Source organism: Oculina patagonica, chromosome 4, assembly GCF_052425735.1.
Source record: "Oculina patagonica isolate OP01 chromosome 4, crgOcupat, whole genome shotgun sequence".
Taxonomy (NCBI): Eukaryota; Metazoa; Cnidaria; class Anthozoa; order Scleractinia; family Oculinidae; genus Oculina; species Oculina patagonica.
This window is the reverse complement of record NC_135761.1, coordinates 22,428,917-22,444,239: the sequence shown is the minus strand read 5'-3', so window position 1 is coordinate 22,444,239 and position 15,323 is coordinate 22,428,917. Positions and strand designations below refer to the sequence as shown.

Here is a 15,323-nt window from a genome sequence, read left to right as displayed (position 1 = left end):
ATTATTTTTCTGGGTTTTCTTTTACACAAAAGTGTACACCTGTGTCCTTGGTACAAATTTTCAACCAGAAAAAACAAAAAAGAAATACAGAGAAAGCAACTATATTTTAGATTCAAACATTTGCTAGACTTTACAAAGTGCAGTACCCTGTAAATCAACCTGGAATCTGTGAGCACATTGTAATAACAAAAAAGAATTTTCAATCATTTCCTATCTTAATTTCTGCACCACAGTATAGAACTAATTCCAGGGCTAAAAACAACCTTAAAGTTTCATATTGTCCTTTGGATAAGTAGCTTTCAAATTTTGCTTACCCCTGGCAACTGCATGCTTGTCTTATGGTGGATTTCCAGTGACGCGTAATTTTTTACGTGCGTAAAAAAAATTAGAGACAATGTATGAACGGCTTACGTACACGTTTACGCAAGCCGTTCATACATTGTCTCTAATTTTTTTCACGCACGTAAAATTACGCGTCACTGGAAATCCACCATTAGTTAAGTAATGTTTATCTGATACCCTGATTTACAACAAGTCAAAGTGCATCTCACGAGGATGGGATTTCCTAAACACAAAAATATCACTGATCACTGAATTTGTCAGGTTTAAAAAACAGTAGTGTGTCAGCTCTTGTAAGCTTATAATACTACTGGTTCACTATTGCAGCATGCATGTGCAGTTGCTATTGTTTTGGAGGCTGTCTAGAACATTTTTCCTTTTGTTTGTTCTATTGATCTCTTGAAGGGAAGTGAGCCATTCATCTGGAACATTGCAGGAGCTGCTACCTGACCCTTTGAAAACTCTCAGGGTTCTCATAAAGTGCTGGCAACCGGCTAAAAAACCGGCTACTTCGAATTTTGAGCCGCCTACTTTTTGATTATATGGTTTACTAACTAAGCATTACCATGAAACAGAAAGCCGTGTATATGAATAAAAAAGTAACCTTGTAGAGTCTCTACAAAATTCTTGGACTTTTAATTGCTGAACAATAACTTGGAAAAACGCATCACTTTTAAACAACATAAATAAATATATTTCTTGACTCTGGCAGAATAATTATGCAAATTTGAAATAAATTTGTAACTACATTTATACGTGCATATTGTAGAAAACGTTTCTCTATAAACTAATCATTCTCTAAAATCATGTGAAAAAAATATCATTTATTAAAGTAGAAACAAAACGGAAACAACCTATCTTTTTGCCTTAGTTTGATCAATGCTAACATGAACTGCCTAAAAAAATAGTATTTTTCTATTGGCTTGGCATCGAGGTCTTAAACAAGCGATCAACATATATTATGGAAATAATGCTTTATTGTATTAATAATAAAAGTCAAGTACACAATTAATATAAGAAATCAAACAATTGATTGAAAGAAATGTAAGAAAGAATAACTTTCAACTAAATTATATTATAAAAGTATGTTGAAATCACTGCTTACATTGTAAACTTAAAGTGTTCATAGTACCTTTAATGCAGTTTTAATGGTATTTTTACTGATTTGTACTAGTCTGGTGTACAATCATGTACATGTAGCTTGGAAAAAACCTTCTTGGTAGAAGAACTTCTTAACACTCCATCACTCTGAAGAGAAATACAGAAATACAACATAATGAAAAAAATTATAACCCTTAGACAAATATCATGACTAGTTTTATGACAGACCCAGTCTAATGGTTCCATTCACAAGCATGGTTGCCACAGACATCAGTTTGCAAAATTCACTGACCTTGCTCTGACAAAAATAAAATTTTCCCCGATCAAAATAATACAAAATGTCAGATGTAGTAGCAGCCTCCAGCCTCGTTTCCAAAAGAAAGAAAAAAAACAACATCAACATGGACCGAAAAAACATGTATTTCTTCCAGACTTCAATGGTATTAAATCAGTGGTGTTATAATTTCAACTATTGGCTTTTCATGAATTTAATATGCAATTTGTTGCTGAAGTGAGATATTTCTTTGGCTGTGAATCACACTGACTACACTGTCACACAGTTTCAATCCATAAAATGAAGATCTAATTAAAAAAAATCTATGATTTGCAAAAACAAAATGCAATGAAAACAAAGTCTGGGTACCCATAGAGAGGCTCATATATAAAACTTGAAAAAAGAAAACTTTTAGGTAATAATAGGTACAATAATTCTTTGCAACTGACCTGTGTCCTTCTTGTTCTTGGCCGGTACTTGGCATTTCTGTTTGTGCCCAGCTTTCCAATCTTTAGCTTGACATTTCTTTCCACAGTAGAAAACACTTTTACACCCACCACATCGCTTGAAGTCACCTGGCTGACTCTCAAGCTGGCCACAACCTTGGCAGGGCTGGCATTCAAATCGGATGTTGTCTTTCTTCTCCAATTCTGCAAACTCATGAATAATGCTAATCAGCATTGTTGGAACCATCCGGTGACATGCCATCTTGCAAAGTACAGCAAGTCTGGGACATTCAGCAAAGATCTCATCTTCAATAGGCTTTATGGTACCAGCTATGAAGTCTTCATTTAGGGCAATCATGTCATCAAAGAAATTACCCTCATCATCCTGACAAAGGTCTCCTTTTAGCGTTACATCTCCATTAGGAAGGCACTTGTAGAAAGGGATAGGATTCTTCTCACTGGACAAAACTCCAACCAAGTGCTGCCAAAACTTGTGACTATCTGTACATGGACAAGAATCGCCACTGCATTTGTCAGGAAAATCGGCTTCCATATCAACATCATCTTCAGATTCGCTTGACGTGTTTTCCTCGCAGCTACATGTAGTTCCCTCTTTTACTTCACAGCTTTCTTCATCACAGCTGGGGGTTGTGGTGACCTCACTTTCCTCCCCATCATTCACATCTTGGTCTTCTGGACTTTCATGTCCATCACTTTCATCCATCGTCTCCAACTCCTTAAAGCTTTCATTGCAAGCTTCAATGAGACACTGCTTGTCTGTTGTCAACATCTTCTTTCTCTTTGCTGCTGATAGGAGCCTCCATTTACGCTTGAATTGCTGAGCCATGGTTGGAGCAACAGTTTTCCTCAAGAGATCCATACTCGCATCTTTCTCGGTGAGTACTTCAGATGGTTCTGCAGTCGCTTCATCTTGAACCAGCTTCTTAAACTCTGTCAAGATCTTATTCATCTTGGAGCGAAACAATTCACACAACTTCTTCACATCTTTTTGGCCAAGTTTGCTGCTGCAGTGCTTTGTAAGGGCATCCCCCAACACTATGGTACAGGAATTGACCCATTCATGCACATCAAGTTTTTCTTTGACTTTCAGCAATTCAATAAACACGGGAACTGCCTCATTTTCTGTAACTTGTGTCATAGGATTTGTGGGTTTGATTCTCCAGTACAGGACAGTAAAAGAATGCTCTAGAAAGGTATGGAGAGCTTCTTTAAAGCAGTGGCTGGCAGATGTTTCAAAATCTTTGTTGATGCCAAATTTGTAGACTGCATAGAGCAATTTTGCCACATTCTCACGCAGGCCTTTATGGCCAAACTCACCATTTGCATCTTTGTCAAGACAAGTCAACACATTTAGACCTTGCCGCTTCTTTGCTGGAGACACAGGACTTAAACAAGTGTCGCACTGGTCTTTTGGTGTCAGCCGTGCATCAATCGTGCTCTGACCCTGGCACATTCCCCGGCCGGAGAGATTGCCAAGGGTTGATTCAAGAATATTCTCGACGACGACATTGTTTTGGTCAAGAACTTTTCCTGCTGTCTTGTCTCTTTCAAGCCCTTGCCAAGCTTCCACCATAACCACTGCCCTTTCAAGATCTCCAATCCAAATGTACCACAAAGCTTGTATCTTAGCCATTCCACTAAATCTCTCATAGTTTAGGGCATTGGTAAATTTTTTGACTGCAACTTTCTTCCATGCCTCAGTCTCCTCGTGTTGGCTACTCAATTGGCTGGCCTGTCCCATGAGCCCGGACAGGGCATTCATCATCCCTCCCATCATTGCACCAAGACTACTGAGATTAAGGGTGGGTGGGCACGGAGGCAGAGGGCATTCATGGTACAACAGTTCAGACCTTTCCAGCCACCACGCTTCTAGTTCACCTCTGTGACCATTGAACTTTGTACGGTCAGTTTTTCGAGGACCTTTTCCAAGTTTAGCATCAAAAAACTCCTCCACAGTCCGATAGGGGCAGTATTTGGCAACTTCTTTGAAATACTCAAATGCACTTGCCGCGTTTGTGTCAGGGAAGCCCAGGCCCCTCTCGACAGATTTCTTGTGCAGAGGAAGCACAAACATCGCCGACACTTCTTCAACGGGAACAGAAATCATTCTAATGGTTCGTCCCCTCGAAAGCTCAATATGCGTCTGCATAAAACGAAGAGCTTCGCCTTCTTTTAGGTTTGCGTTGCAGAAACCATCCCTTATCTCTCCGCCGACATAGATCAAGATGTTGGCGTAATCGAATATGGGTTTCGAATTTTTCCTCTGCCTTCTCATCATGGCGTATATAGACACATTTCCCCGTCCGTCGACATTCGATACACATGCCACTCCGTACTTGTACTTGAATAAAGTTTCTGTGGTAAATTCTGGGGATTGATAATGCCCCGACTCGTAGCCGCGAGGAAAGGAGGCCATCTTCGATCTGTCACTTGGCGAGCGAGTGCGTGATGTACCACGTGGGTATCAATTCCCGCCAAACTTTACTTACGGGGGCTAGGTGAGTCCGATTCGTCAGAAAGAAATTAATTATTATTATAAATGAAATAGTTATTTTTATTCTAAATGTAGATGAATGTCTTAAAATAAACGAATAAACTCTGAATAACTCAATATTAAATAATATTTCATCTTTTCGTCTCATTTTATAGCTTGGCTTAGCCCTTTCTAGACCCCACTAAGTACTCAAATGTCCTAGGCCATCATGCTTTGTGCGAGTTCAATATTTTGGCGCGAAAGCACTGGCGCGACGCGGCGACGGTGCGGCATCTTTGCTGTATGAAGCTTTCAAAATGGCTACTCATCACAGTTTGAAGTTTAATCCCAAAATTCTGTCCAAATACAAGCATGGTTTAGCTTACGTGTCAAATGTGGATGGGAGAGGCGTTTTCTCCGTTAATGGAATCTTCAAGAAGGGGGAAAAGGCCGCAAAATTGACTTACGACCTCGTCAATATTCTGTGCTATGTTGGAGGTGAAATTCGTGATGGCTTCTTCTTGGAAAAGTTGAGAGAAAGCGAGTTAGTTCCGATAGTCGAGGATAGTTTCAGTATTGCTGCAGGGCAATTCGTTCTTCAACCAGCTCCAATCGAAGAGGTAGCGAAGCTTTTGGTTCTACCTTGCTACGAAAAGGCCAAAGCGAGAGGAGTTGACGTCCTTTTTGCCAACAAGGAAGTGAAACGCAGTTTTGAATTCTTCGAGCGCGTTTCCCGTTTCTGCACCTACAGTAACGAAGAAGAATTCATTATGGCTAAGGGAGGAAGCCAAGTAAAGAAACCATACACTCATTTGGACCTTCGTCGTCCTGAATTGGCGGGCTGGTGGATGGAGCCAGCGGAATTACAGCACCTAGGGTGTCCCTTACCCCCCACCCCGACAGAATTTCCGGAATCGGGGAACCTCCTTCATGGGTGGCGACAGTATGATAGATTTCATGAGCACTGCCAGTAACGAAAGGAGCAAAACGTTGATGTGGAAAAAGAAAACCCTGGAAAAGTTCAGTATTCCAGTAAACTTTGAAAGGCTCTTTGGCATGTCTCGGCACCAGGCACTGTGGTATACCTGGAAAGATGATATGACGATGAGCATTACTATGCTGGAATCAGCAAAGAAAATTCATGATGATCAGAATGCAGGAAGAATGCTCAATGCAAAGATCCCAGTTGTAGACCTCTTTCTGAGCTTGACGCAAATCGAATTGGCAAATATGGGAGAGTGTGAAGGCCAGTCCGTCAAGGTTGATTGGCACCTGTCAAAGGAGCATCAGTGTGAAACTTGTCATTCGTCAGCAACAAAAAGGAGCGATGACAATGATGACGTGCCTGGAACTTGGACTTTAACATGTGTGGATAAAGAAGGAAAAGGTAAAATTGGAACAGAAATTACAAGGAAGTCTCTGGTAACAGCACTTGCTGTAGTTAAGAAAGTTAAAAGTAAGGAAAAGTTTAAGACTTGCATTGAATATAACCTGAAAGAGAGCCTGCAAGTCTTCTTGGAGCACTCGTTTGTGAATCTGTATTGGAAGAATAAACCAACTCTTCCCATGCAGGAAGCACTCATTGAAGAAACAGTGGTCAAGTGTGTTGATGCAATTGAGTGTGAGAGTTTTGATCCTTATACATGGGCAGAATCCTGCACTGCTATCTTGGAAGAAATGATGGTCAAGCATTGTCACAAGAAGCTTTCAGAAAAGGACATAAGTGACATTGGACAGCTTTTTAAAGAAGCTTTCAAGAGTCAAATTGTCCAAAATATTCAGCAAGTTGAAGAGCTGCCACAGTATTCAAGCCTGTGTCATGATGAAGCCTCGCTTCATCAGCTTAGTTCTGTTATGGAGGCAATGGCCATTGCTCCTTCAATTGCTAGCCATTTTCTCTACAAATGGATAGCCATGACACGTGCTGAGAAGAAAAAAGCACTTACTGGAAGTTTCAATGATCTGCTTGCAGCCACAAAGAAAGCTTATGAGAGTTACTCAAAGAAGAAGGTCTCTCAGTGTGTCAAAGAAGACCCTGACTCCACACAAGGATGCAACAAGAAAGAATGTGCATGTCAGGACTTGGCCAAATTTCAAGATTATGTTGTTGATTTATTGTCGGGTGGACACAACCCTGTTTCATTTCTGAGCTGTTCTCCAGAAGGAACTGTCACTTTAAGTGAAGGGCTGATCATGGGTAGTTCAACAGAGCTCATTAATGACATGATTTCAAGCCGTGATATGTATATGTATGAGAAAATCATGGACACTAGCAACTTGAAAGAGTTTGCTAATTGCCCCAGACTTGCAAGTTTATGCCAGTTTGCCAGCTGTGAGATGTACACCATGCTGAAGATTAAGTTGATGATGACCTTCAAAGAAATTGCCTGGAAAGAAAGTGCCCAGTTTGAGACACATTGTTGTGCCTTTTGTAAGCAGATGGACACTGAAGGTATCACCTTGAAAAAGTGCAGTGCATGCAAAGCTGTTGTCTACTGTTCCACCCAGTGCCAGAAGAAGGACTGGAAGGCTGGTCACAAACAGAAGTGTCTCACCCTAAGAAGGCCTTGAGGTATGTTTGGATTGATACACTTATAATATATTGATTGGTATCATGTTTGAAGCCCAGGGGGGTACTTCGGCTTGTAAATGACGGTGATGATCGAGGATTTTTTTGGGTTTAAAATTTTTGATTCTGGGATTTTTTTGGGTTGGAAAATTTGGCAAGTATTTTTTTGGGTGACTTGATTCAAATAGGGGATTTTTTTCAGGTATAAGAACGAACTAAAGTGCCTTGGCGTATTATAGTTGATGATAATCAAACTCGAGCGTTTTTGCCCCTCCTGGCATTTAGGGGTATTTGACAGGGATTTTTTTTCAGGGTTATTTTTGGTCCAGGGATTTTTTGGGTAATGTCGGAAGACTTAGGGATTTTTGGGTCCTGGTTTTGCCTCCATTCGATCTCCCCATCATTTACACCGGAGTACTCGCCCTGGGGTTTGAAGGCTGGTGTGTTAAGCCAGGCCAGTGCTTTGCAACATTTTTCACTGGGCTGTTCAGCTGTCAGTGACAATACTGGTACTGAAAACTGAAAAGGTTTGCGATTTGTCACTCATTTGCTTAGACTTATATATTTAGAGAGGGATCTATCTAGTACATATCCGCTCAAAACCCCTATCTTCAGGAGTTTGTATTATTGCTTTCACTGGCTTTCTTTGATTTATAGAGCTGTTTGTTTTGCTTACATCTTTACCATTTAGTACATGTAGGTGTCAAATGTTTATTTTAAATCGAAATCATCATGTAGCTACCATACATCATCAGGGTCTTACACCTGATGTGTGATGGGTTGCTGCAAAGACCTTGCTCAGAATGCCAAATGTTGTATTTCTGAGCGTCTATTTCCCTAAAGGAATGCATCAACCTCATAAAGGGTAGAAGGGTAGACCAAATTGCTTGTTTCATGTTTTTAGTTCTTTTCAACTGAAAAGGAAAACAAAATTTGTGGTGCTCAAGTTACCATTTAAATAACTTGTAGTAATTGAAAAATTCCATGCAAATCTAAACTGATGGCACTTCTGCTTTAGTCAAGGTATAACAGCTCTTTAAAATAATCATTGTACTGTGAAATTTCACTGCTAATTTGTGAGGCAACGTCTGTAGCAAAAATGGTTTTATTTTAGAGCTTACAGCTCTCCAAAAGTTCTCCAAGGAGCACCCCTTGGAGTACCACTACATGTATGAGGCTACAGCTGTCTGTTCATTAGCTGCCTAAATTTCAGGGTTTTATAAGGTTTTATACAGGAAGTGAATGTTAAAAAATAGTTGCAGCATTCTCCTTGGTTTGTTGACCAGGTGGTTAAAGCCTCATTTACATGGCAGAAAATTTGGACACGGCTCGGATAAAATTGGTACGCATACCGGAAAAACGGTTTGGCACAGATAAATTTTGTCGTGTAAACAACTTTTCCTCACCCATGCCAAACCACAATTTTACCCGTGCTCGGACCTGCCCCGAGCGAGGATAAAATTGGTATGCGTTCCTGAAAATCTAAACCGGGCTCGAATAAAATGTGTAGTGTAAACGATTAGCCGTGCTGAACCAACTCTTTTCTTACGAAACTTCATTCAATAAATTTTTCAGAAATTCCACTCAGTGGTGTGTTAGACGTGTATTTTATGAAAAACAGTTGCCAAGAGAATCACATGAACATTCATGGAAGAACTAGCATGATTTTCAGTAGTCTTCTTCGGTCGCTTTCTCCTGAGTTTGTGTTTGTTAGTGTTCAGAGTCGAAAGCTGAAATACTACCTTGGAAGAGCATGGTGTAAGGAGTTGAACCAAGTAGTGCGAGAAGAAAATAATAATAATAATAATTATAATAATAATAATAATAATAACAATTATAATCGTCGTCGTTAATAGGAGAGGTACAAGCCATCACTGCTGCCATTTACTGGTGCCATCTGAAAAAGAACCATATATACCTTTACCCTTCTCTAGTCTTCTGTGAAAAAGGTGAAAAGATGCGCGACTCTTACGTGACGTTTAAATGAAATAGCAGCATGCGCATTAAGGCAGAATCACATACGCTGGACAAGGTTTTGAGCCTTTTACCCGCACCAAAACATTATTTAACGCAGCTTAGCACGGTAGAAAAAAGGACCTGTAAACAGGGTATCAGTGCAATTTTTTAGATACGCGTACCAGTTTTATCCGAGCCTTGCCACATTTTCTGCCGTGTAAATGGGGCTTACAACATGTAAATATATACAACATGTGTCCAAATGACGCAAGCTGCATTGAGAAAGCATTGTATTTCAAGCCATGTCTTGTCAGAAGGTGGAAATCTGCCTGTTTCAACCTTGTAATGAAAACCTTGAATGGACAACAATTTTTATGAACTTTTTAAAATGAAAAGGTTGATAAACCCTCTATAAGCAGCCACAATTTGTCTTGATCACAGCCAGAGGGGACCAGAGGGAGAGCTTTAAAGGAACCTGTATTAAAACACTTTTTAAGCTTTACATGTTACAAAAATTAAAGTGCCTAACATGTGGTTTCTAGCTGTCCATACCATTATTATTTGAACATCCACCTTTAACCTTTTTAATGGGTGGTGTACCACACTAGTAAATAAGTTTCTTTGTTATTTTCAAGGCACTGCCATTTACAAAGCCTAACTTGCAGGCAAATTAAAGGTGGCTTTTTGATGTTCAATCCTATTTACCAAGGTTTTCAAAAATGGTTGATGGTTTGCCTCATGTTTCAAAGGAAAACTTGTGTTAAATCTTTATGAAGGGTTGTTGTTTCAGTTTATTCAGGGCTGTTTGGAATCAGCTAAAATTGAAATTTAATCATGTTTTGTTTTGACATTTTGCAACTTGCAAAAACAGTTATATTTACAGGTTATAGTCTGCATAATTTAAACAGAGTAATGTATGCTCTTGAACTTAACAATGACTTGCATAGTTGTAAGATTGACCATACTATATTATTTTACTTAGAGTATTTGTTTTGTTTACTTGAATCTGAAATGGATATACTGATATATCAGTCACAATATTGCTATCAAAATTAATTACTATATTATCCCAATTTTGTCTGCTAATCAATGCCGTTTTGTAAGTTTCTTTGTATGGCTCACTATAAACTACCTGAGTGTTATTACATCAGGTGTTTAATTTTTGTAATTGTAACATTAACATGAGATCATTTGCTGTAGGTTATTTGTTGTAAAGAAAAATACTTTGTTGCACTTTGGCAATGTTTGTTGCAGCTTGGTTTAGTGCAACACTTATAAACATAGTTGCAGTACTGTCGTTGACATTATTAAAAGTGTAATATGGTCCTACTGTGCAATGCCCACTACAACGGACATGTTTCTCAGTCAATGTAATTTTTGTGCATTTTGTACATGTGTCACAAAAGCATCTCTTATTCCCTTTCAACACAGGAAGAAATGAAAGGTGTTTTTAAAGGCTGGTGTCACAATTAACAGCAATTGAAATACAAATTTTGTTGGTTTATTTCCCAGTTCCTAAGCAAACTATTGAAAGTAAGGATTTTTGCAAAAAACATGGATTTACAAGATACCACTTTATGATCACACAGGTTGGCATTTTCTCCCTTAAAAGCTGGCATGGTATTAAAATTCTGTTTTGCTTTTTTGCACTATCTTTTGTAGTTTTTTTTTCTTAAGAAGCCCTTTAAATTTTACCACCTACAACCTCTGCAATACTCTAGTTCAAAGTGATGTTTTCAAAGACTGTGTTTAATGCCAGCACATTGTAACAAAAACGTTTTATATTTTATTAGCTGATTATTTTTTTCTGGGGGGGGGAGGTAAGAAATTGAAATGGGTTTTTCTTGCAAATTCTCTGATGGAAAAGAACCAGTCTGTGCAAACCCTATTCTGGCATTCCACTGTATTTTCCATTGGAAATTCGTAGATCTGATTGGTTCTCCTATCTTTGTCTATTCCCGGATAGAACATGATTGTGCACATGGTTTAGGTTTCTGGCATTTGCCCATTTTTCCTCTCCAAAAAAAGACTACTTCCCCATATTTTCTATGAATGAAAGTCACCTCAACAGTGCCTTGTTGACTTTTTCCCCTTAACAAACTCGGGCTTGAACTAGCCTTATTTAAAGTGAATTAGATGACATCACTATTCTTACAGAAATTTAATCTTTTATACCAAACTCAATGGAACGAAACAGCAGAAGCTGGTAAAATTATGTAGTTGCTGTACATACAAGCAGGGGACCATTTATTTTGTATGAGGTGCAAGGAGGAGGAAGGGACTGGTGGGATTTGAGAGGGGTTCACACCTAAAAAATATATGGCTTCAAAGGGAGAGGAGGTGGCTAAAAGATCATGGTCTTTAAGAGAGGGTCGCTGAAAATACCTCTAGGTGTTGGGATCATGGAATCTATATAGTAGTGCAAAGATCCTGCCAAAATGCTCAAAATAGCATTTCTAAGTTTCTGAAAAATTCAAATCTTCCCGGAGAAGTGTGCTCCTTCTTTACTATGTGCCCAGCATCATCAACTCAACCCCACCAACGCTTTGGTTACAAAACACGTTTCTTCAACACCCTTATGTTATAAAAAGTTGCAATATGCTGAGAAACTATTTCAGGAAAATCTTTGTTGAATTTCCCGAAACATTTCCGATTCTTATTAGCCAATCAAAAAGCAGCACAAACACCCACAAGAGCTCCGAAAACAGTCGCGCCAGCATTGCACAATGAGAATAAAACTGCAAGCCCAGTCAATACCTGAGTTGTTCCCCGCCCTCTCCTCCTCAGAGGCCTCTTTTGTACTGCCTTGACCGCATACAGTTCGTAGGCCGGAGAGAGGGGAAAGAGAAAATAGCGGTTCCCAAATTCTTAATTCCGTTCTATTCAAAGGGACAGTTTTTATTGCCATCCGTCGCTTTGTTCAAAAGCCTGAGTACATCTAGGACTACAACTTTGCCTTTAAATAAAGAAATTATTGGTTTTTGACACTTCTCCTTTAAGAGTGTGTCCATAAAGGACCAGGCAACAGGTGAAAGCCAACACAGCCACTACAATATGAGCTATTTACTTGGCAACTCAACTCAAACAACCAAGGCACCCCTCAACACTCTCTCAATCTTTCTCACCTGCCTCCAACAACTCTTCCCTTCTACAACCCAACTCCCCTTATTCAAACCCCAGCACCCTCCCCCCCCTCCTCGCCTCTCCTCACATCTACACCCACCTTGCCCCCCCCCTCCCCCCCCCCACACACACTCCCCCCTCCACTCTACGACCTCCTCCAAATAAGTCTTTTTTGGGGGTGAACATTCAAGGCGTCTCCTGGCTCTCCCTCACTCTCTCCTCTCTTCTTGGGCCTCTTCCACGTACTTCTCACCACTCTAAGTGGCTATTAGAAAACGCAAATCAACTTAGGCTCCCACGCGCCTCCCTGCCTCCCGCCCACCGCGCGATCTCTATCACTCAGCGCTCGCTTCCTCCCTCTCTCTCCCCTCTCTCCTCGTCGCGGCCCTTTGGTCGGCTCTCTGTCCCTAGGTTCGGTGGACGTTTGCGGGTTTCGCTCCGCCTCCCATCGCGCGGGTCCGCCGCCCGCCGCGCTGCGGCAGGCTCAGCATGGCGGCTGTTCCCGTTTTCGCTGGGGTCCGCTCTTGTGCTCTTCGGTGACCGTGTTGGCCCCCGTTTCGTCGTCGTGGGGGCTCTGTGTCTGGCTGGGCCTTTGCCTGGCGGGGCGCTTTTCTTCTTCGTGCTGTCCCCTTTGTTCTTTCTGCCTGCGCCCCGTGCCCCGCGGGATGTGCGCGGCCGGCCTCCGGGGGGTCTAGTGAGCCCGGTCTCTTTGCTCCTATTTGGCCATCTCTGGGGATAGTTATGTTCCACGTACCCCCACTTACTGGGCTGTCTCCTTCTCCCTTTCTCCCGGCACACTCTTAATTCTCTACAAGGGTCTTATAGTGTAAGATCCCAGTTACCAAGAAAAAGCAATAGTGTAGCAGCTCTCATAGAGCGGTTTTCACTTGAGTGAGAAAGTAAATTGCGTTTGCTTTGGTTTTGCATCGCTACGCTTAGTGATTGGCTGAAAAATCTCGCGCCACTTTCTCAGCCAATCAGAACTAAAACCAAAACTAATCGTGACTCGCTCGCGCACGTTTTCCCGCGCTTCGTGCCGTGCTACATGTATTTGCTTCGAGTTTTGATTGGTTCACTGGATTGTCCGTGTCCTTTGTGATTGGCCGAAGTAATTACATTGATTTTGGTTTTACGACACTCAATTGAAAACTGCTCTAAGCTTATAATTGTACTTAGTCGTTCTCTAGTGTATCAGTTGCTACTGTTTTTTGAGGCTAGGGGAATTGTTCCCGCTGTTTGTTCTATTGTTCTCTCGGGAAGGGTGTAGGCTTTTGTACATTATGCTGGCATTTTTTCGAGCTATTTTAGTGAGGCAAAAGCACTGAGCATTATTCGAGCATTTTAATTTTTTTAGAGAAAATAAAGACTAAAACTCAAAATTCAACTACAAAAAGCTTTCTAGAGATATATAGTCAACTACATTCTGGACTTAGCCTCGTAGATGATTTCGAGGATTTTGGTTTTTTTGGCTGTATTTATGAACTTGTATACGTTGTTGATGTTACTTGCAACACTTGTATGTTTTTGTAAGTGTCTACAGTTAACACCATGTTAAAAACTTGAAATAATGTAAAAAAACCGTTTGTATGATGAGCATTATCCGAGCATTTTAGTGACTTTTTGGGGCGAGACCGAGCATTTTAGTGGGAAAAATGGAGCATTTAAGTGGAGCATTTTAGTGGGGAAACAAAAGCATAATGTACAAAAGCCTAGAAGGGTGATGAGCCGTTCATGTTAGATCTTGCGAGAGTCGCTTCCCGACCCAGAATTATTTCAAGATGTTAAATCAACTTTGTTTTACGAGGGTTGCACATAACAGTCTTTCGACTGACAAACCTGTAGCTACCTGTGGCCCTCGGATTCCCGATCGAATTGAAATTTGGAAGTGTTGGTTTTTGTGGAGGGAGGAAAACCTACGAACGTTTCTGCCCGTGCGTTACAGAGTGTTCAGTAACCTAAAAAATACACAATACGTACCCAACAAGCACAGTTGCTGCGCGTGAATACATTTGCTAATAGACGGGGAGCAGGGATGGCGCAGTGGTGAGAGCGCTCGTCTCCCACCAATGTGGCCCGGGTTCGATTCCCGGACTCGGCGTCATATGTGGGTTGAGTTTGTCGTTGGTTCTCGTCCTTGTTCCGAGGGCTTTTTCCGTGTTCGTCGGTTTTCCTACCTCCACAATAAACAACACTTCCAAATTCCAGTTCGATCGGGAATGCACAGCCCCCAAGCTTATAGCTTAAATCCTTACCGTGTCTAAATAAAGGTAATTTATTTATTATTTGTTTTATTTACTTCTATTTAAAAATACAATTCTCAAGAAGCTACTGACGCGGCTAGACTCGTCTTAAATCCTTACACAAAAACAAATGGCCAAATAACCAATCAGAGCGCAGTAAACACTTTCACGGTAAACTTGCAGTCCTTGCATTTTGGAGGGCTTTCGTTATCACTTTATTGAAATGTCTCATCATGAAATATGTTCATCGTCATTGGCTGGGACTGATTTGGTTATCTAAAGCTCCCTAGACATGCACAATCCGTCACAGTGTTTTCCACACATGTCCTAGATTAATGCTACTGAGACATAGATCTGTTTATCTCTGGCAGACTTTGATCTGTTTTAAGCAATTACCTTCTCATTCATAGCATTTCGAATGTTTTGATTGTTTTTGTGTTTACTGAAACTCTAAGTGGCTCTTGAAATCAAGTGATAAAAACCGCAGATTTCTTGTTCTGTGTTATTTAATTATTGATACCTCTATTTATCTTGAACGTTGCTCTACATTCTGTGACCTTGTGTGATAAGAGAACGAGGGCTTACTTCTTCTCAAAACTTTCGTGCTAAGAGTTGGATAAGCACTTTTAAAGGCTTAAGCAGTAACTGAGAGACTCAATCCGGCCACCACCAAATAAAAACCTTTGGCAATCACGGACGAACACAGTGGGTGAGTCTTAAGGGAGGTCATACTTAGAGCATTAAAAAAGGGAAGTCTAATGGTATTTTCTCTCTTTATGCT

General features: G+C 40.6%; 1 protein-coding gene and 1 pseudogene across 2 annotated transcripts; one reads left to right on the top strand and one right to left on the bottom strand.

The window, feature by feature from the left end:
* Positions 1 to 499: 499 nt before the first annotated feature.
* LOC144649851 (uncharacterized) lies at positions 500 to 4,615 on the bottom strand. The gene is made up of 2 exons (XM_078509448.1): positions 2,164 to 4,615; positions 500 to 1,587 (listed from the first exon to the last, which is right to left on the bottom strand). The coding sequence occupies exons 1-2, from the start codon at positions 4,595 to 4,597 to the stop codon at positions 1,583 to 1,585; spliced, it is 2,439 nt and encodes an 812-aa protein (XP_078365574.1). The 5' UTR covers positions 4,598 to 4,615; the 3' UTR covers positions 500 to 1,582.
* Positions 4,616 to 4,955: 340 nt separating this feature from the next.
* Positions 4,956 to 10,503, top strand: LOC144651678 (uncharacterized; annotated as a pseudogene). The gene is made up of 2 exons (XR_013570362.1): positions 4,956 to 7,226; positions 9,815 to 10,503. The product of XR_013570362.1 is annotated as an uncharacterized LOC144651678 (transcript).
* The last annotated feature ends 4,820 nt before the right edge of the window (positions 10,504 to 15,323 follow it).

Excerpts from the sequence above, each read along its gene's own strand:
- LOC144649851 (XM_078509448.1), bottom strand. The coding sequence starts at position 4,597 with ATGGCCTCCTTTCCTCGCGGCTACGAGTCGGGGCATTATCAATCCCCA.